General features: G+C 44.3%; 1 protein-coding gene across 1 annotated transcript in view; it reads left to right on the top strand.

The window, feature by feature from the left end:
* MARCHF3 (membrane associated ring-CH-type finger 3) overlaps window positions 1–23,043 on the top strand; it is a 153,970-nt gene that overhangs the window by 94,665 nt on the left and 36,262 nt on the right. Inside the window, exons 2-3 of the mRNA XM_040241748.1 lie at window positions 17,971–18,214; window positions 21,167–21,371. Of these exons, the coding sequence (XP_040097682.1) occupies window positions 18,027–18,214; window positions 21,167–21,371 (393 nt within the window). The 5' untranslated portion in view covers window positions 17,971–18,026. The remainder of the gene's footprint in view (window positions 1–17,970; window positions 18,215–21,166; window positions 21,372–23,043) is intronic.

Raw genomic sequence — 23,043 nt, 5'->3', positions numbered from 1 at the left:
TCTATAAAACATACCCTTTAATTCAGTCTTCCCAATGACCGCATTGCTATTAAAGAAGATTGCTCATGTAAAGAAACTGCGTATGTTTTGTAGTTTAAAAAATAATGCAGTTTACTGAAGCAGATTGGAGCTTTATTCCTTGGAACTAATAAAAGAGGCTTATGGGAGTTGGAAAGAAATAAAGAGAATGACTTTACAATCATTTGTAGATACACAAGTATCTTTAAATGGCCTTTTTATTCTTTATAATGAAAATATCCAAAAGCCTCCACAGTAATTGGTAATTCACCTAGGAACTCATCTTCATTATTTGTGTAATTTTTAATTCCCCCAGCTTTTACCTTCATGTACATCAAAACCACTTAAGGGCTCTAAAAAGTTACTGAAGAGAATGCCATGTTTAGAGCAGAAAATTTTGTTATTGAATTTACCATAGTGATCATCGTTTGTAAATCTAAGGAATGAGTCCAATTTATGAACAGACCAAGCTGGAGAAATCAACATGTCTCATTTTCCATCTGTACACACTGTCATCATGGATTAGCTTTCGCTGCATTTTCTCCCCTAGTAGACACACATATTTTATGTCACCTTGAAAGTAGAACTTAATAAAAACCATGAGGCAGTATATTCTAACTTCTTTCAAATGTGCAGATCCTTATGACCTAAAAATCCAAAAAGTTGTAAATTTCTCCATCCACATATCCCTGTTTTATTAAAAGAACATCCCTTTCTTCCTGATGTACCTAGTAAACATCTGAGCGGGCCTTGTGCTGAATACTGTGTAAACAAGATAAAGACCATGCCAGGTTCTGGGAATGTTGACATCAACAGATGGAAGTGGAATTACAAACTCAATTTGATTCTCCCTTTATTGTTAGGAAAGTGCAAAGACACATCTTCCTCAGAAAAGAATGGGACCATTCATTTCTCTGTATCCATGCTGAATACTTCAGAGTGGCTATATCACTTTAGGGCCAAAATGGTACCTGGCTCTTTAGTAAACCCAGGGAGGATAAAGGGAAAGTTCCAAGAGTTATAGTGGCCCACCTGGCTCCCCAAAGCCTCGTACATGCCCACCATGTGAAGGGAGACAGTTTTATATTTTGTGTTATATTGATGCAGTGTTTTAAGATAATAGGCTCTGCACACTTCACTTTCCAGTAACAATTTCCTTAGACTTCTGATGTGCCTGGGATGTGCGTTCAGCCCCACCCTGAAGTTCCCCTGGCAAGTTCTGGCATGTCCATTCCAGTATCACAGCATCCAGTGCAGGGTTCATCAGGCCCACCTCTGTCCCTCTCCAGAGCCTCATATATTACTCTAATAATTCTGGGAGAGACTACTGAGTGGGCTTTCATTGGGTAAGGCATTGTACATACCCTGTGGGCTGACTGCACAGTGATTCTGTAGGAAAGTCAGCCACCCTCTGCCTTTTCCAAGATGGGCGACTCGACCTGAAGAGAAGCATCGTATCCAAGGTTGAACCCTGGGAACTGGTGGCAGGAGCCAGTATTTAAAGCCAGGTGCTTGATTCCTAAGCTCATGTTTTTTTTCTCTCAGTACTGCACTGCTTCCCATATTAGTATCGGTATTGTGATAAATTGGAGAAGGAAACGGCAACCCACTCCAGAATTCTTGTCTGGGAAATCCCATGAACAGAGTGGCCTGGTGGGCTACAGTCCATAGCATCGCAGAGTCAGACACGACTGAGCGACTAAACACACACATGCTGATAAATGTTGGCTTGAGCAGAAATATCAAATAACATAGATTACCCTAGAGACAGTTGAAGTTGCTGTAGCCCTAGCACAATATTGTAGGTAGCAGTGTTTGCTCTGTGCCAAGCTCTATGTTAGGCACTTTACATATATCATTGCACTGAATGCTCAAATATGAGATGGGCACAATTTTATTTCCACTATTTGGGAAGACAGAACTGATAGATGGAAACTCTGGGATTCAAACCAAAGGTGTCCAGTTCTGTGGCTCACATGTTGAATCATTGCAGAAAATAACCTTCCCTGACTTTGCTTTTAAAAAAGAAAATTGTAACACTATTTCCCTGGTGAGGCTAGTAATTTCTGGCTTCTCTCCTAGTCAAGTTGACTGCCACCACTGGACACAATGGCACTTGTTTTCCTCCTCCCCGTGCCCATCTTAGAACTTTACAGAAGGAATTATACTTGCGTGGGCTCTAGGTCCATGGCTCAATCCAGGATGGTAGGATTTTACAGTGAACTGTTAGCATGAACATGGCATTCTATTACAATTATTAATTGAATAAGTTAAAGTGGATTGAAAAAAAGATGGTATTACACAGGGCGTGTGTGTAGGATACGTGTGTGTAGGATATGCTTTTATTTGCATTAGCCAAGAAGTCAGGACCTGAACATACGGTTGGAGATTCAAATAACTGAGTAATGGTATTACTTTCTGACAAAGAACTATTTACTGGAAAGATTCTCAGTAGGAATCGAATTGCTTTTATTAGTTTATTTAAAGTGTGCAGTTCCCTTTTCACCTCCGTTTCAAAAGGCAGTATTTATGCTATTTCAGAATGTGTGAACATCCTCCATTTACAGAGCCGTGGAAGATGTTTACTGCCCATTCCCTGGTTCAGCAGCTCTCAGAGAGTTCCAGTGAGGCCAGAAAAAAAAACAACCAAAACCCTGCTTTCATCCTGCTCATCCTCTTTGGGATGCATTTGCTGACCAATCGCTCTCCTGGGCAGAGCAGCGGTCCCTGCTGGTGTCTGCAGAGCCATTTAGGAATTTCTTCTGATCCCTTTTCTCTGTTATTCCTCTTCTCACTGCTGTTATCCTCCACTCAATTTCCAACTTAATAGAAATGCAGATGGACACATGAGTTTCTAGGTTTCCCAAAATACACATTTTTCATGAGTGCTTCCTTCTTGAAGTGTGTGGACAAAGCCATTCTCTTCCCAGTATTACTCTGTTTTAATGTCTAACTGACAGATGCCTGTCAGTAAAACAAGGCGATAATGGGCAGAAAATATCTCTGCTCCTAGAGAGCAGAAGAGAAAGCTCCTGGATCCTGTCAGTCTCAGAGACTTGTCAGCCGTCATTAAGGAAGACCTATGATGGGCCTAAGTGTTTTTGCCCTTATTAGTGAGAAAACGGGAAGGAGCTGTTTCTAATACATGCGCAGAGTTCACCCACATGCAGGTTGTTCCCCAGTGGAAGCTTGCCCAGCGTGTTAAAGCACCACCTTTGCAGCCTAGAGCTGGGTGTGGCCATGCCAGATGGCACCTGAAGGCTTTATGGGACGGGAATGGCTTCCTGACGGATCATAGACAAAGCCCAATAATGTGATTTTGACTTGATAGCCTCAGCTATTCAGTCTGAAGTGGTGTAGTTCTGCTGATGGCTTCCAGACTGGAGGCACCTTCTGATATGTTTAGTAAATACTGTGATGGTGGAAATCCCCAGGGGCAATTTGACACTAAGTCATCTGAGCCACAATTAGCAGAAGAGGGGAGATTTTAATAATTGTTCTCATTTTCCCAAGGGATCAGTAAATGCAGACTAATCGCTGTCTGCAAGGAGTGTTCGGCCGGCCTGGGGGAAGACTTTATCAGACCTAAAGAGGATATACCAAAGCAGATGAGGGAAACAGTGCCTGGCCTTCCCGTCAGAAGACAGCTACAAGATGACAGGGATTTGTGCTCAGACTTAATTTGTGTCCTTGTAAATTACAAATCCAGATCTCTGTACTCAAGCAGAAGAGTTAGTTATAGAGTGGTGGTTCTTTTTTCCTAACTTCAGTAAAAGCAGATGGACCTGTAAAAATAATATGAAAGTGAAAAGTGAAAGTTGTTCAGTCGTGTCTGACTCTTTGTGACCCCATGGACTATACAGTCCATGGAATTCTCTAGGCCAGAATACTGGAGTGGGTAGCCTTTCCCTTTTCCAGGGGATCTTCCCAACCCAGGGATCAAACCCAGGTCTCCCGCATTGCAGGTGGATTCTTTACCAACTTATAGACAACAACATGGAGAAGGCAATGGCACCCCACTCCAGGACTCTTGCCTGAAAAATCCCATGGATGGAGGAGCCTGGTAGGCTGCAGTCGAAGGGGTCACTAAGAGTCAGACTTGACTGAGCAACTTCACTTCCACTTTTCACTTTCATGTATTGGAGAAGGAAATGGCAACCCACTCCAGTGTTCTTGCCTGGAGAATCCAGGGACGGGGGAGCCTGGTAGGCTGCTGTCTGTGGGGTCACACAGAGTTGGACATGACTGAAGCGACTTAGCAGCAGCAGCAGCAGACAAAAACAAAAATAACTTAGTAATAGGATATATATAAAGCACCAGTCCCTTACTCTGAAAATTGGCAAAGGAAGGAATGAAGAAGTGATTATGCCTTTTCTGTGCAAATTGTTTTTCAGAATAACCAGATTGAAAGGGTTGATGAAGGGAAGTTCTTCTTCACATGAGAATTCTAGCCACTAAATGTGGAAGGGAAGTTATAATTGAAAAAGCATAATTTTGTAGACCCCAAATGAAATCATTGATTCAAGCACTTGTCATCAATGGATGCAATCATTAGACCATTAGAAACATCATGAAGAACTCCGCAATGAAGGAATCAGCCTGCCATTACCTGAAGCCACTAAGAATGGATCATTATTATATTAGGAGCCTTCTGCAATGATGCAGTAAATAAGTACACAGTGCCACCAATGAGTTATTGCTGCAGAAGAGTTGACAGGAAGTTTCTAGAAAATACAGAGGATAGAAGAACAAGTTAAATGATACTGCAAGAAAAATTAAGAATGTGGCTATTCACTATGGTGAACAGTGTGGAGATTCCTTAAAAAAACTGGAAATAGAACTGCCATATGACCCAGCAATCCCACTGCTGGGCATACACACCAAGGAAACCAGAATTGAAAGAGACACGTGTACCCCAGTGTTCATCGCAGCACTGTTTATAATAGCCAGCACATGGAAGCAACCTAGATGTCCATCAGCAGACGAATGGATAAGAAAGCTGTGGTACATATACACAATGGAGTATTACTCAGCCATTGAAAAGAATACATTTGAATCAGTTCTAATGAGGTGGATGAAACTGGAGCCTATTATACAGAGTGAAGTAAGCCAGAAAGAAAAACACCAATACAGTATACTAATGCATATACATGGAATTTAGAACAATGGTAATGAGATAGCAAAAGAGACACAGATGTAAAGAACAGACTGTTGGACTCTGTGGGAAAAGATGAGGGTGGGATGATTTGAGAGAATAGCATTGAAATGTATATATTATCATATGTGAAACAGATCGCCAGTCCAGATTCAATGCATGAGACAGGGTGCTCAGGGCTGGTGCACTGGGATGACCCAGAGGGATGGGATGGGGAGGGAGTGGGAGGGGGGTTCAGGATGGGGAACACATGTACACCCGTGGCTGATTCATGTCAATGTATGGCAAAAACCACTACAATATTGTAAAGTAATTAGCCTCCCAATTAAACAAAAAGAAGAAGAAGAATGTGGCTGTTGAGATGGCCTCGTGTGGAGCCGTGTATGATTTTTTTTAACATGGAGAAAAAAAGAGAGGTGACTGTGTGCAAGTGAGAGGGACTTAGATGTATCCAGATGTTATACCTTGTCTGGATCATTTAAACAAAGCAACCATAACCTACTGCATAGCACATGGAACTCTGCTCAGTGTTATGTGCCAGCCTTTGGGACAGGGGTTTGGGGGAGAATGGATATGTGTATGTGTATGGCTGAGTTCCTTGAAACTACCACAACATTGTTAATCGGCTGTACCCTATGCTATGCTTAGTCACTCAGTCATGTCCAACTCTTTGAGACTCCATGGACTGTAGCCCGCTAGGCTCATCTGTCTATGGGGATTCTCCAGGCAAGAATACTGGAGTGAGTTGCCGTACCCTCCTCCAGGGGATCTACCCAATCCAGACATCAAACCCAGGTCTCCCGCATTGCAGGTGGATTCTTTACCATCTGGGAAGAATTCTTTACATTCCTGGGAAGCCCAGGAATACTGGAGTGGATGGCCTATCCCTTCTCCCTGACCCAGGAATCAAATTGGGGTTTCCTGCATTGCAGGCAGATTCTTTAGCAGCTGAGCTACCAGGGAAGCCCCGGCTATACCCTAATACAAAACAAAAAGTTTAAAGTTGGAAAAAAAGATTTTTCAAGATAATTGGAGAAATTTGAGTACAGTTTGGATGACAGATGATGCAAAGAAATTATTAAGTTTGCTAGATATGATCATGGCTTTGCAGTCCTGTAAGATATGTCCATGTTTTTAGAAATTCATATTGAAGTATGTAGAGGTACAATGACAATTTCTGAGATTTGCTTAAAAATTTGAATAGGATAGAATGAAGGAGGTAAGGGTGAAACGAGCGTGGCAAAATCTTGATTAACTGTTAGACTGAGATGATGGAAAATATGTGGGTTTCTGAATTCTATTTGTTTGAAATTTTTCATGATAAAAATATTTTAAAAAGAGTAACAGCTCTCTCAGAAGGTGGTGGGGATCCATTGGAGATGTGATTAGAGAAAGATCATTCTCTAATGATAAAAAAAAATTTTTTTAATATCCTTTATTTTTTAAAAAAAGTTTTGTTAGATTTTGGAGGTCGTTACTAAAAACCAGTTTCATCACTTTATGTCAAGCAATTGGAGGAGAATTTGGGAGACAGATAGTCCCCTGTGTGAAAGTGAATGCTGATCTTAGCTGGAATAACTTGCTTTCTTCAGCATCTGCAGTGCCTGGTCTCTAAGGACCTATCTGGCTACATGTGTTTTTCACATTTATTAGTGAAATTGGAGATTCAAGAGTAAGACACAGTCCTCGGGAACATTGTGTTAATTTGTGACACACTAGAGATTTTTTAGCCCATAAAGCAAATGAATGAGCTCCATGGGGGTATGACTGTTATTTTCACCCTGGAAGGCAGTAAAGACCCACTGTATTTATTAAGTACTTAGAGAATGGAAAGTGAATAGTGCTATGAAAACAGAAAAATACACTCTTGCCATTAACAGTGTAATTTTTTCATCTGTTCTGAAGGAAAACTACCATCAGACGAAAATTTTAACATTAAGGTTAACCTCTGTATATTTGGTTGTTTGATCTTGGGTAATAATTCAGTGTCCATGTAAAAGTTGCTTTTGTTTCTGTCAAACAGGTGGGGTGAGGTTAAGGAACCTCACCCATTATTTTTGCAGGGACGAATATACAAAGAAATGAACAGATCGGATACTTGATTTAGGTCCTTCCCTCTGAGTGGTTGAGAGGCCTAAGGGAAGACATCCCTCTGTGTCCGCTGATGCTCTGGGGCGTTTCTCGCTGACTGTGAAGGCTCGGCTCCCCTGGAGGCTTAGGGAGAGAGTGGGCTGGTTCTCACAGTGAACAAGTCCAGGTGAAGCTGGTGCTCCAACAGGTGGGGGCTGTGTAAGATGCAGGGACCAGTACATCCACCAAAGTCAAGATGCACGGCAAGATGGGGCAGACAGCCAGAGAAGCAAGTGCAGGAGGGGGCATGTGTTCTCCTTAGAAAACATAAGGCCTTCGAGGTCCCTTTGAAGAGGTTCAGAAGTGCTTTGCATTGAGGTAAGTAGGAAGCAAGCACAAATGAGGCCCCATTCACCACCAATTTCATGGTCCACAAGAATTTAGGATATACAACTGTGAAGAAATTAAGTGATAAAGACAGCTCAGGTAACTTGGTCCTGGGCTACGTGTTAGTTTTTTCTCGTGCTTGTTTATATCTTGATGGTTTAAAAGACTGGACACTTTTAGGGAACCAGTGAAAAGAAACTATGGTTTTTGTGTATATGTGTGAGTGTGTGTAGTGAAAGGGTAGTGGTGTCCAAGAGCAGAGTAATTCCAGGGGGCATTGCTGCGGTTTTTTTTTACCTCTGTTCATACAAGACTGTCAAAGCATTTCAGCCCCTACAAGACATTCACTTGGGAAAATGGGAGGGAAGTGAAGAGGACTGCAGAGAGGTGGGCTAGGCAAGGGGACTTAGAGGTAGGGTCTGGAAGGGACCTCTCTTCCTCACCCTGGTCCTTGGCTGTTGTGAGATGACCCTGCAGCCCTGCAGTCTCTTTTTTTTGGAATGGCTGCTTTACAGTGCTGTGTGTTTCCACTGTACAACAAAGTGAATCAGCTATAAGCGTACATATATCCCCTCTTTTTTTGGATTATCTTTCCATTTAAGTTACCACAGAGCACTGAGTAGAGTTCCCTGTGCAATGCAATAGGTCCCCTATTGGTTATCTATTTTAGACATAGTGTCGGTCATGTATATATTGAGGTCAATTCCAACCTCCCAGTTCATCCTGTCCCTCCCTTTCCCTCCTTGATATCCATGCCTTTGTTATCTACATCTGTGTCTCTGTTTCTGCTTTGTAAATAAGATAATCTATAACAATGTTTTCAGCTTCCACATATATGCATTAATATACAGTATTCTTCTCTCTCTGACTTACTTCCCTCTGTATTACAATCTCTGGGTCCAGGCATTGCGGTCTTAAGCACTGCCTGTTACCAAGTGACCCCCACCGGCCAGGCACATATCTATCCAAGGGCCACAGTGTCAGGAAGGAAGCTGAGGCTCAGTGCCAAGTGGGTGCTGGCTGGCAGTTCAAACCCTAGACCCCTTGATCCAAAGCCAAGGCTCTGTCCCCTCCCCTGCAACGTCCCCCAGAGCTTCCTCTGAATCCAAAGCCAAGGATGTACAAAGGTAACACAAAATACCTAGAGATTCTGACCATGTGAGAAAGAACCAGTGGGGTTTGGGGACCTTCAGCAATATGAAGCATATGATGGAGATCCTACCCATAATGCCAGAGACACAGCTAAAAAGCAAAAGCTGAAGAGTGTTGGTCTTTGCCCTTGCCTTGCTATTCCTCGGCTAGCTGAGTAAGTTGGGATATCCTTGTGTGTAAATGGAGGTCAGCCAGCCATATGTCTCCTGGGGCTCCAACAAACCCTGCAGAGAGGCCTGGGCCCCCAAGCCTGGCAGAATGCAGAGCTTGGACCCTGCCTCCTGAGAGGGCAAGATGGCAATCTCCCCATGGCCTTAGTGAAATGCAGCCTAGGAAAGCCCTGGGGAATGCTGGGGTTTAAAATAAGCCATAGCTGGCTTGATTCCAGGCTGCAGGAGGCTGGGGTCAAGACGGAGCACATCTGTGTAGCTAGTAGGGAGTTGTTTGTACAGAGGAGAGCGAGACACAACTTGGAATGAGCCCCAAATCAACTTCCTCTAATGATGGGCATTCAGCTGGATGCTGGTGGAAGATGTGTATGAACTTAATCACAAATCCAGAACTTGCAGTCCTCAGAGCATCTTTAGCCCTCACTTGTAGCTGAAATAGCTTCCTCCCGTATCCTCAGACATCTGGTCAGTGTGCCATCCCCTTCATACCTTCCTTATGCTAGACAGGTAGCCATTTGGCACAGGGCACCCTGAATGTCATCTGAACCATACACTTTTCTTGCTCATCTCTGAGTAACGTCACATGAACATCTCATTCTACTTTGCCTGCTCCCATCTGTTTTTCAAACTTGACATTTAAACTTTTCTGATGTGCCCTGATGGTTCACCAGCCCCCAGAACTCAACCGGGCAGCTCTGTTTCCCCTCAGTTCCCCTAACTCAGCAGGGCATCCCAGACAGGACCAGTTGTTATTTACAAGTGTGATTCAGCTGTCACTGTGTCTTTGAACACACGGGGTTGTTGCTGTGGGATTTTAATTGCCATTTTCCTCTGTATAATTATAATAAAATGAAAAGATGAGATAGTCTCCAAAATCTGAATTAATTTCATGAGTACTTCTTGAGGGGAAAAATATGTATAAATATGATAATTGTTACTTGCCTTTAGCAGAACTAGAGAATTTTACCTGGCTGAAAATAAAATATAGTCATTTTAAATGGAAGAAAAATTAGTCTGATACTTTTTGTGGCTGAGAATCAGAATTAATAACATGGATGGGAAATGATAAATAACTCTGGATATAAGTTTCAAATAGAACACAGGGAACAAGCTATAACTCTCTCTGGAGCCAGCTTGCCTTATGCTGGTCTGGGCTTTTTTCTCCCCAGGGTTCATCATTGATATTTACACATTTCTCAATAAAATGGCATAACCCCCAAATCAAACATTCCTTCATGCTTGGAAACAGGCATTTCACCTGCTTACTCTGCTCTGTAAGGGTGACAATGAGCACGTAGCAGAGAAAAATGAAACGACAAAAAGAGAAGGTTTTTTTTCTTTTCTTCTTTATAATTCACTGGGCCCCTAGTGTTTCACTCTGCAGACTTACCAAGCACCTGATGGGCATGTTTATAAAGACTTGGATGGTCACTTTATTTGGAATGACAAACTCTCCGCTCTACATAATGAGGTCAGTCAAGCATCCAGAAAAGAAATGTATAATTTGGTAGCTTGGGTCTGTAAGCACAGCCCTGCTGTGGCTATTTAAGTTTAATGAAGCAGCTACTTTGCCGCTAACACGCTCTTAGTGAATAGCCTCCTTGGCATGTTTTTGAAAACTTAAATGTTGCTGGTAATCATGTCCCAGCCATCTCCTTGGAGAGCTTTTGTGCCCTGTTCGCAGAAGAAATATGCTGCTTTTACATGTTAATGGTTTGGAAATTAGTCATTTGCTCCATTTTCATTGGAAAGGAAGGTCAGTGTGTGATTTCTTGCCTGCCTTATTTTCTCTGAACATACAGAATTCTAACTCGGTTCATCAGCCATGCAGTGCACCGTCTGGTTATAACATGCCTGAGAACCCAGGGAAATATTCTATCAAAGAGTGTTCCTATTCTCAGAGACTGTTCTTAGAATTCAACTCAGAGGGGAAAGTTCCTGGACAGGTCATTATTGCTATTTTTCCCCCTTTCAATTACCAACCAACTTGTATCATCCATTCCTTGGCCTCATTAGAGGAGGACTTGCTCCATGAGTATGCAGCTCCTCGAAGAAGGCTAAGGGACACTTTAGAGACCCTTTTTGAAGCAGATTTGCTCATGTAAAACTAAAGTCAGGTTTCCGAATCCTGGATCAGCATTAACGATGCACAGCTCTGTGGGAGCAGAAAGCCATCTAGCCATGCCATAGTTCTGCACTTTCATTCCCTCAAATTTAGAGCATAGAGTGCTGTCCTCTGAATTAGCAAATGCATGATTGCTAGTGTTGTTACTGTCACTGAGTCATGTCTGACTCTTTGCAACTCCATGGACTGCAGCACACCAGGCTTCCTCGTCCTTCATTATCTCCCGGAGTTTGCTCAAATTTATGTCCGTTGAGTCAGTCATGCCATCCAACCATCTCGTCCTCTGCTGCCCCCTTCTCCTTCTGCCTTCAATCTTTCCCAGCATCAAGGGCTTTTCCAATCGAAAAGTGAGTCAGCTTTTCACATTAGGTGACCAAAGTATTGGAGCTTCAGCTCAGCAGCAGACCTTCCAATGAATATTCGGGATTGATTCCCTTTAGGATTGACTGGTTTGATCTCCTTGCGGTCCAAGGGACTCTCAAAAGTCTTCTCTAGCACCACAATTTGAAATCATCAATTCTTTGGTGCTCATCCTTCTTTGTGGTCCAACTGTCATATCCATACATGACTACTGGAAGAGCCATGGCTTTAACTATACAGACCTTTGTCGGCAAAGTGATGTCTCTGCTTTTTAATATGCTGTCTATGTTTGTCATAGCTTTCCTTCCAAGGAGCAACAGTCTTTTAATTTCATGGCTGCAGTCACTGTCTGCAATGGTTTTGGGGCCTAAGAAAATAAAATCTGTCACTACTTCCACTTTTGCCCCTTCTATTTGCCATGAAGTGATGAGACCAGATGCCATGATCTTAGTTTTTTGAATGTTTAGTTTTAAGCCAGCTTTTTCACTCCCTCTTTCACCCTCATTAAGAGACTCTTCAGTTCCTCTTCACTTTCTGCCATTAGAGTGGTATCATCTGATACCACTGGTATATCTGAAGTTGTTGATATTTCTCTCAGCAATCTTGATTCCAGCTTGTGATTCATCCAGCCTAGCATTTTGCATGATGTACCCTGCATATAAGTTAAATAAGCAGGGTGACAATATATAGCCTTGTCATACAGTGGACTCATGTACAAAGCCCACTCTGTTGTACGGAGCCTCATGGCTCTGCAGCCTTGGAGAGAGTCTGGGGAACACTCTAGATTATTTGGAGACCTATGCTTTTCTTTGAGAAATGAAAAGCAGGGCTTGAAATGGTTAGACTCTGTACCACCAGAAACTTCATAGGAATAAACAGTAAACTCTCAAAAAATGCTTGTTTGAATGGATGAAAGAATAAGTGAATCCTTTTGTTGAAAACTCTGATTGCAGAGATGATACACAGGACCCTTCCAGGTGTATTGTGACCTGAGGAGCCTATTTTTTAAAATCTCTGAAATTATCATTAGGGTTGAATTTGGAGGTCCAGGCTAGCTCTGGAATGCCCCTCTGAGCTCAGGCCTATTCAGCCCACTGCCCATGCAGCCCACATGACCAGGTTAGTGCCAGCATACACACAGTATTATGCCCATTTACACCTTTAAATCCTGTGGGTAATTTTTATACCCAAATAGAGTTGCCAACGTACCAGGTACCTCCCTCAATTAACTTTGTCATCTTACATCTGAGAAATTAAAGTTGACTTGGTACTGAAAACACAAATCTGATAGAAGCAGGCTTGAAAAAGTATCTGGGAGTGGCTTCTGTTTTATTTTTCAGTGTATTTATCATGCAATAGATTAGCTAAGATAAAGGTATGCATGCATTCTAAGTTGCTTCAGTAGTGTCCAGCTCTTTATGGCTCTATAGACCATTGCCCACCGGGCTCCTCTATCCATGAGATTCTCCAGGCAAGAATACTGGGGTAGGTTCCCATGCCCTCCTTCAGGGGATCTTCCCGACCCAGGGATAGAACCCGCATCTCTTAAGTCTTCTGCATTGACAGGTTCTTTACCACCAGCGCCACCTGGGAAGCCCCAGATAAGGGTAGCTACGGTAACAAATAGATATGAATACCAAACATAATAGCAACTTTTCATCATGGATCTTTACTAAACATTTTCATGGAAAAGTGCAACCTGTGTAGGGGGCTATGGAGGTGACAGGTCTTGGGAGAATGAGAAGTTGGGTGCAAGGAAGATTCCCTTTGTACTCCCCACTGGGAGAAGACGGAGTGGTACAAGGTCAGGGCTCAAGTGTGATCTAAAGGGTGCAGTGGGTACAAACTGACCAGCGATGGAGGAAGATAGTTCTAGAAAACAGAAACAAGAGGCAGCTCAGGCCAGAGAACAAGAAGGTTAATGCAGTAATAACATGTGCATATGCCTAGCTCCCTGTGCATGGCTCATCCAACTTGCAGAGCACGTTCACATGTCTCATCCTATTTTAGACCTCACAAATAACCAGAAGAGGTGGCTCAGGAAGTATCAATACTCTGATTTCAAATGCAAAAAATCTCAGCAAAGTCTGAGAGACTGTGCCGTTTACTCCGGTGAGTGATGAGCCAGGGCGCAGGCTTTGATGTCCTGCTTCTAAGAACAGAGCCTTTCCTGTAACTCCACGATCTTTGTGGAGGTTCAGGGGCTGTGGGGCGCAAAGGCTGCAGAGGTGAGCACGGCTCGCTTCCCTGCCCTTCCCCCATGTCCTCTGAATGCATCCTCATGATGCTAGCCGTGTTCCCATGGAAATCACTCACCTTCAGCAGCCTGTTCAACCATGATTAGCTGCAGCCTGGTTGGGTCCATGCTTTTATGAAACTGTACTCTAGCCTTTAAAGGGGTCATAGTTTCACAGACAGTCCTTTTTATCTTCACAATTGTCTAATCAGGCTTTCATTTCTGTAGCCACTCCTTCCTTTTTTATTTGTCTCCCTCTCACACACCTATTCCCAGTCCGCCCACTGAGTGTAGCAGAATTTGGCCAGTGCCAAATCATGTTTTATTCTCAGCCTGAGGAATTATATAATGTGTCAAACCCAACCAACAAAGAACTCCCATCAGTGTAATTTGAGGTTTTGCATTTATATGGACACTGCTCCCTCCCAGCATTAGTGTTTTTGTCCTGAGAAATCCAGAGAGCAGAATTCTTGGGAGAATTTCCTAGGAGCAGTATTAATTTTAACAAACAAAAAAAAGGCCATCAAATGGCACTTGAAATTTTTCAGGAAAATCAGTGGAAGACCAGTGCTAGGCTACAGACCCTGACTAGGCTACAGCCTGATATTTTTAGCATCCTCAGCAAGAGCCTGCTGTTCTCCTAAGTGGCTCTGGAAGAGACAGGGCAAACCAGTGGGCCATTTGTCACTGCCCCAGGTGCAAACATGTGCATGCCAATTGATGCCCGCAGCCTGTGAGAACCACTCCTACCCCATGCCTTGATCTCAGCCTCAGGGCTTCTTTTTTACTGAGGTTGGGGAGACATGCTCCCCTCTCTCTTCTTCCACCTGATTAGACTCCCTCTTCTGGGGCTGGCACCCACTCAGCCCTTCCCACCAAGGTCAAGGTGCCCATCCTCCATGTAATCCCTCCCGCCACATTTTCAATTCAAGACAGGCTTTCAGGAGCGTGGGGACTCACCTCTGGCACACTGGACTTAGTACGTCAGGATTATTCTGGTGTGTGGTGGTCAGCGGATGTGCCGGTGTGTTCTTCAGTGAGTGTTGGACGCGAGTATCATTTCAATCAGGTGCTAGGTTGGGTGCAGAGCATGAGGGAAAGAGCCAGGGCTTGCTTGCAGGAGAAGGCAAAGTAGAGGAGGAATCTTTTTCCTTTATGCCCAGTTCAGTGCCTGATGCTCTCTGTGAAAGGAATAAACTGATCAGCTGGTGGGTAGTAGCTCTGTTGCCTTTGAGAAAGCAAGTGAAATGAAGAATATCATCTAAAAGTAAAATTATACTTCTAAGGAAACTCTACTTCCAGAACTGTTTTAAGGGCAATTTTATTGCAGATTTAGGTCATACATTTAGAACTACTACCTCTGTGTGTGTGTGTGTTCAGTCGGTCAGTTGTGTGTGACTCTTTATGACCCCATGGACTGTAGCCCACCAGGCTCCTCTGTCCAAGGGACTCTCCAGACAAGAAGACTGGAGTGGGTTGCCATTTCCTTCTCCAGGGGATCTCCCAGACCAACGGGATCAAACTGCATCTCTTGCGTCTCCTGCCTTGGCAGGCAGGTTCTTTACCAACTGCGCCACCTGGGAAGCCCTCAGTGAGGGCTTAGTCTTAAGTTTATAAGTGAATGAACCTGGGGACCTCATGTGTCTAAGAGGCAGACCCCTCATTAGGGGCAGCCTCAGCGCTGGCCGGCCGGGCCTCCTTTCCTCACTTTGCATCCCTTCTCCTCCTCCTTGCAGCTCCACGGAATGGAGGGAGGGAGTGCTTGGGCCTCTGAGTTGGAGTTATGCAAAACCCGAAAATAGACTCTCAGAGCGCACTCAGACATAATGATTTCGTGCAGCAAGAAGGTCACCGTGTCTGCTTTTCCTGCCAACACACCCCTGGCTCTTAATCTATGGCTGCCTTGTGAAGCAAGAGAGCTGTGCCAGGAAGTTACACTTTGTGATTGTCAGGCACTATGAGAATTTAAAATCATGTCAGTGGGGTTTTATCAGAGCAGGCCAAGGGAAGAGGGGTTAGACATAGTTTTCGAAGCTGACCTTTGAACATCCTTTTTGTTCTGTGGTCTGAAAACTTTGGAGGAAAAAAAAAAAAGATAAAGCTATCTGACCCCAGTTACAAATCAGCTCCACCCTGCCAATCCTGCCAAAACTTAAAAAGCTATCCACCCAAAAAGTTTACTGTGGTTATTCAAGTGGTGGCATTTTGAGTGAGTTTTATTTTCTTTGTGCTTTTCTGTACTTTCTTTAACATATATTTCTTGATTTTGTAATGTGAGAAAAAATAAAAGAGACAAATCCTTTTTAACAAGCAACACTATACTAGCTAATCAGCTCATTGGGTTTTTTGAATGCTCGGTACCTGCGGGTTGAGAAGGCCAGAGGGTCCTGATAGCAGGAACCCTGCCACTGTCTCACATCAGGCCTCAGACCATGGCTGGTGTCCACGGCCCCGGCCCCATTGCCAGTTTTCAAAGGGCTCCTGGGAGAGGCCAGACCGCAGACCCCGAGAGGACTAGAGGCAGCCAAGGAGGACAGGAAGGGGAGGCCAGCCAGACTCCTCGGCAGGAAGGAGGGGATTCCATTCCCATCCGCTGGTCAGGGCTGTGGATATGTGCTTGTCAGCAGTGACCGCAGCAGCTCAAGCTCATCTGAAAACCCGGCATTCTCCTCCTGAAAATGTCCAGTGGATGGACATTGCTCTGGAAGTTGGGCTGACTCTATTTTCCAGACCTGTAGGAGTCAAGTAAAATGTAGTAAATAGAGACAAATATCTAGTAGAAAATAACCCTTTGAGGAATTCCAAAAATCCTCTTAGGGTTGGGAGGCAGATTTATTTACACTTGGGGCCTTGACCACCCAGACCACTAATTGACAGGAACTTAGTCTGTCCACCAGCCCTGCCACTGTCCACTGAGGTCAGGCTGTGCCGGGCTCAGAAGCTCAAGGTGAGCAGGCTGGGCGGAGACGGTGTGTATGGACTGTGAAGCTGTGTCCTCTCAACTTTAGACATGAAAAACTGCCTCCTGCGAGTTTCTCTTAAGGCCTCTATTTCTTACACATCACATGCAAATCTGTTATTGGATGCAGTGGAGGTCCTTACTCCACTGGGTCTGAATGCTTTGAACTCGAGGTCAAGTTCAAGCCTACACCGCACAAATTGGAAACAGAATTTCTTGCAGTCTGTGTGACAGGCTGTGTGTCAGCGAGGTAAGGTCCTTATTAAGAATGGATTATTCGTAACAAGTGGTAGAGACCTCATTCACCTATGTGTTCACCTCTGAGAAGGCAGTGTCCCTAGATTTTAAATGGTACACAAAAAGAACCAAAAGCTTAGTACTAATGTATTTATTGTAATGTCCATTAAAAAAATATGTAGGGACTTGCCTGGAGGTCTAGTGATTAAGACTTTGCCTTCTAATGCAGTGGGTACAGGTTCAATCCCTGGTCCAGGAGCTATGATCCCACATGTCTCACCACCAAAATACTAAAACATATTATAGCAGTATTGCAGCAAATTCAACAAAGACTTTAAAAATGGCCCACATCCAAAAAAATAAACATCTTTAAAAGAAAACTGGTATAACGAGCTCATCAAACTTATCATTTCATGAATAACTTTAAGACAAGGCTAAAATAGGTTAACTTTTTAAAGCAAGCTAATTTTCAAGACACATTAAGTAGATAATTTTGTTACGGAACACAGACATGGGAAAAGTCAGAAAGGTGGTTCATTAACTGAGTGATTCATGTTTGGCAAATATTGCCCAGGAAGGTGCTACTTGGCCAAATTCACATAGTTTTGGGTTTTTTTTCTCCTTTCTTTTTGCCTTTTTTCACTCTCTCTCTTTTTATTTTTTATTTTTTTTCTCTCTTTTTAATCTTAGCATCTCAGAATGAAGCTGCATAGAGGATAAATTGCTTCCAAGAAAAAAATAGTTGCAAACGGTTTTAATAATTGTTCTAGTAACTCTGAGAGAGTGTCAACAAAGACTTATTGCTTCTCTGGCCCAGAGCGGGAGAACTGCTTATCTTCTCTTCAGATCCGGCTGCAGGGCCCACCATGCCCTCCCCTCTCCGATCCTCAGTGTTTACATACACTGACACGCTCACTGTCCTGTTCATAACCATATCTACTGTTTCTTGTGGGTCGAGTGTGTGCATGTGCTTTGTAAATGGTTGCAAGATAAAGTACCACCTGTTATTTCTATTAAATCATGACATGATGATGGTGGCCATGATTCTCCGTTTTCTATTAAGTACCCTGCCCAAGTAAACTGTTTTCTGATCTCTTTTAGATGGAAATCCTATATGAATGTGGAAGCCATTAGCAGAGTAATTGCTGTCTGTTACCATGACAACCAGCCGCTGCAGTCACCTGCCCGAAGTGCTGCCAGACTGCACCGGCTCTGCTGCGCCCGTGGTGAAGACCGTGGAGGACTGTGGCAGCCTGGTGAATGGGCAGCCGCAGTATGTCATGCAAGTTTCCGCTAAGGACGGGCAGCTGCTGTCAACAGTAGTGCGGACGCTTGCCACCCAGAGGTAGTACCACCATTAAAATCAATGAATCTGTAATTGATCCCGAGCGCTTTCTGTCAGATGTGAAATGCTGAAGAGAATGTAATTAGTGCTCAGGTCTTTGTGTCAGGTGAGAGGAGGTACTGGGGAGGAAAAAAAAAAAAAAACTACACAAGTTCTGTTATTGCTGTTTCTATAGCAATGGGGTAAAAAGCTAAAACTCACACTGTGGAGTTTTCTGCTTAAAGTCACACTCGCAGAGAGCCAGGCAGGGAAGGATCCCACAAGGCGCAGGGTCACTTGCTTAACATTTGTTATTTTGACCTTGCAACGGTAATTACTTTCTTGTGGACTTCAGGTACTAACAAAGGTAGCCCCCTTTGTTAGGATAAAATAAGGAGGCCTCTGGTTTCAGGTGCCTGAGCCAAAGTGATTGGATACGTGGGTAAAACTTTTGAAGTGACGTTCTGGTGTGCAGGCTAGTCAGCACCCCGTGATGGGGACCCATTCAGCGCAGCTTCCTGGGGGTTCCTCGGGCACATCCCCATTTGGGGGCCTCTTCTGCTGCCTCCTTCTTTGCCCTCCACATGCCCCCGCCACGATCCTTGATACACACTCTGCCCTGTGAAGTACTATCATTAATACCCTGCAGCTCGTCTCCCCTGAGTGATGAACTGAGCCAGAATGAAGGCTTTGAGCAGCCCAGACATGGTTTATCCAGGCCAGCCCTTTGTTCTTGGAGGTCTCCTCTGGTGCTCTTGCCACCCACTGGCAGGTGGAGAGCCACAGGCTGCCTGGCCACTAAGTGCTCCTCGGCTTCTCCGTTTATTTCAGAATGAGTAAGTGGGCCCTGACTTATGACTGTAAAATGTATTTCAATAGTAGGCATGCCCTATGATTTCACTGCTAACATGTCTGACCATGAAACTTTGGGTCAGCCACTCAGACCTCAACTGCTTACCTTGGTCTGAGCAGTTCAGCCAACTTCTCCAGTGCAGATACAGGCTCAGCAACCCCTATGTGCAACAGGACCCCTGGTGATACCACAGCACTCTCTACACCGCCCCGGACCCCCTGGCCCCACGTGTGCTGGCCGCCAGACATGGAATCACCCACCCACACCTGTTATAAACATTATCCATGTGCCTTCGACTGTCAGTCTGTGTGGCCTTCACAAAGGGAAGAAATTAAAAAAAAAAAAAGGTCAATATATATTTTTCTACCCCTGGGAAAACTTGTAACAATTGGTCAGGACTCAGAATACAAGGAGGCAGTGAGTGTGAGTGCTTGGCTGTGAGCTGAGACAGATAGTTATCTGTCTGCATGTGCTCCTGTCATCCTTGAGCTGTCAAATACCCCATCTGATCAGGAAGCATGGGCTGCAGAGCTGAAACGACTGAGACCTGGGAGCCAGTGTGTGTGTGTGTGTGTGTGTGTGTGCACGCGCGTGTGTGTATCAGGCATTTTTACATGTTCTCCTACCATATGGTAGTGTAAACCAGAACTTTTACAATTTTATAAGCATTTTGGTTCAGTGTGAATGATGAAGGCCAGGAATAATGAGAGAAAAAAGTCAACTCTCTAAACTTTCTTTTCCCACCCCTGAGCATGTGGGGCTCCTTTTGGCAAGTGGGAAGGAGTCTTCTTTCCTCTTTTACTCCCCTTTTAGCCTTCGCTCAGTCCCAGGATCATCCCCAGAAAAGCCTTTGGGAAAGAGCAGTGTTTTCATGGCTGTTTCCACAAAGATGGAGCCAGAGAGAGTGGGGTTAGCATAAGCCTGGGTCACTGTCTGCTTTGGGGGACAGGAAGAAGTGAAGAAAGGTGGGTAAAAAGTCTGGTCCTTGGGTTTGCACATACAGTGATGACATTTAAAAATCTAATACCCTGTAAGGACCTCTAACAATATAAAAAGACATTGATCAGAGGCAGATAGCCCTCCAGTATCCATTGAGAACTGAGGCCATCTTATTGGAGCTTTCCCTTGGCCTTTGACATACGTGATGAGGGCCATGTCATTTGATTTTTCCTGACCTGAGTTTTTCTACAAGTGAAGATAGTGAGCATTAACTAGGCACTTACTACCTGCTGGCCCCTCATCTAAGCTTTTAGCCTGGCTTACACTTTCTCATCCTCACAGTCACCATATGAGGAAGGTACCCTGCTTTGTGCCCATTTTAGAGATGAGGAAGCTAAAGTCCAGAGAGATGACATTACTTGCCCAAAGTGAGCCAGCTCATGTGCAGCAGAGCTGGGGTTTGAGCCCAAGTGGCATGACTCCAGAGCCTGCCTCACTAGCCACAACACCATGAGTCCTCACAGGGGTGATATTTCCAAGTTAAAGGCCAAGCCCTGGACTGAGGCCACCTTGGTAGGACATACCTTTACCGGCTTTCAGCTGAGTGTCCTCAGCAGCCCGAAGTGCAACATAGGAAAGCTCCAGCTCTGTTGTCCGGCTCAGGCTGCAGTTCTGTGTGGCGGCTTCAGGGTTGGCTGCCCATCTGCTTTCCTCCTCTCACTCTCCCATCCCACTAAAAAGAGAAAGGCAAAGAACCTCTGGGTATTCAAAAGTGTCCCGGCCTGGTTCAAAAGACTCAGTTTGTCTAGAAACTATAATCAGTGCTGTTTGCAAACAATTTCTTACGAGCAAAGGATGATTTTTATTTTTCGATTGATAGTTTGCCTGAACTACATCAACGTCCAAGGCAAAATTAACACATTGCTGCTTTTCCCTCACTGTGTCCCTGGGTCCGCCTACTCTGGTATTAGCCGCCCCCTAGTTCATTGTTTTGACAAAAGTAGATGCCCAAGGACCCTGGCCCCCATGGCCGAATGCCAGTGTAGATCTCGGGTTTTAAAGCAGGTGTATGTTCTGAGCAGCTGCCGCGGGGGAGGGTCCGAAGGCCCCAGAGCCGGAGGACCACGGCATGGTGGTGGTTACCAGCCCGTGACCCGCAGGTGCTCCTCCTTCTCTTGCAGTCCCTTCAATGACCGGCCGATGTGCAGGATCTGCCACGAGGGCAGCAGTCAAGAGGACTTGCTCTCTCCGTGTGAATGTACAGGGACCTTGGGGACAATTCATCGGAGCTGCCTGGAACACTGGCTGTCGTCCTCAAACACCAGCTACTGTGAACTCTGCCACTTCAGGTTTGCAGTCGAGCGCAAACCCAGGCCGTTAGTGGAGGTCAGTAATTGGGGCACGTCTTGAAAACTTAGCTCTAATGAGCAAATGATGTCTGCTTTTATGCCCAGCTCATAGACCCTGTGCTGCTTCACTGAAGCATAGTAATAGCTGTGTGTGTGTGTGTGTGTGTGCGCACGCACGTGTGTGTGTGTGACATGAGACACAGAGCCAGCACTCGGGAGCCAGTGGCAGAAAGGTGACCTCTATGAAGTGGAGATGAGAGAGTAGAAGAAATCAGTGTGAGGAGATAGGGGATGTTTTAGAGACTTGATCTCCATTTTTCCATGCCTGTGACACGGAGCAAACAGATCAAACACTGTTCTCTTTGCACACCATTGCTCACCTTGAAGCAACAGATAAATGGGATTTGGGTTGCCTAGTCTGAGAAATCTTTGTAGAAAAGTATAACTGCATGTGTGTTCAGCCGCTTTAGTCGTATCCAACTCTTTGTGACCCTATGGACTGTAACCCGCCAGGCTCCTTGTACATAGGATTCCCCAGGCAAGAATACTGGAGTGGGGTCTAGTATAACGCACAAAGACCTACATTTGGGGGTTTGACTAGTTCTACACCTTAGATAAGTGACTTCACCTCTTGGAGTTACTATGAGGGGTAAATGAATTAATATCTATATAATATTAGGTATATATGCAAGAGTTTGAATTTAAAAAAAACTCTCCTAGGAAATTACACACAAGCTTTTTTCAGCTAATAACCTAGTATTGATATCTCTTTTCCTAAAAGTGATGCTGTCAACCCAGCCATTAAAATGGCAGGACATTACCTTTCCTATTTTAGGAGCCACGTGATTCTTCTTTAGACCCAGGGTCCAGTCTTGTATTGCTGTTCAGTTGCTAAATTGTGTCCAGTTCTTTGCCACCCCATGGACTGCAGCATGCCAGGCTTCCCTGTCCTCCCCTGTCTCCCAGAGTTTGCTCAGATTCATGTCTGTTGAGTCAGTGATGCTACCTATCTCATCCTCTGCTGCCTCCTTCTTTTACCTTCAATCTTTCTCCACATCAGTGTCTTTTCCACTGAGTTACCTCTTCGCATCAGGTGGCCAAGGTATTGGAGCTTCAGCTTCAGCATCAGTCCTTCCAGTGAATATTCAGGGTTGATTTCTTTTAGGATGGACTGGTTTGATCTTGTAGTCTAAGGGACTCTCAAGAGTCTTCTTCAGCACCACAATTCAAAAGCATCAATTCTTTGGTGCTCAGCCTTCTTTGTGGTCCAACTCTCACATCCATACATGACTACTGGACAAACTATAGCTTTGATTATACAGACCTTTGTCAGCAAAGTGGTATCTCTGCTTTTTAATATGCTGTCTGGGTTCGTCACAGTTTTCCTTCCAAGGAACAAGTGTCTTTGTATTAACTGGAGAAACTAGAAAAAATTATTAAGTTATCTTTGCCTTCTCTCCTACTCCCCAGCTGCCAGCCAATCAAAAATTGCACATTGGCAACAATAAATATTCTAATACACTTGAACCAGAGCTAGCTGGAAGAGGCCAAGACATTGTGCCTATAATCCAGTTGGGCCGATAACCTCATTTCAGCTGACTCAGTGGAACTTTGACACTAAACTAAAGCTAGAAATCAAGAAGCCCTTCTTGGAGGCTATTTAAAATAGCATATGCTGTTAGCGTGTTGGCACTAAGGTTCTAGAGAGC

This window comes from Oryx dammah, unplaced genomic scaffold, assembly GCF_014754425.2.
Source record: "Oryx dammah isolate SB20612 unplaced genomic scaffold, SCBI_Odam_1.1 HiC_scaffold_5, whole genome shotgun sequence".
NCBI classification, from domain to species: domain Eukaryota; kingdom Metazoa; phylum Chordata; class Mammalia; order Artiodactyla; family Bovidae; genus Oryx; species Oryx dammah.
The sequence above is the reverse complement of the archived record's forward strand: the minus strand, read 5'-3'. Positions and strand labels throughout refer to the sequence as shown.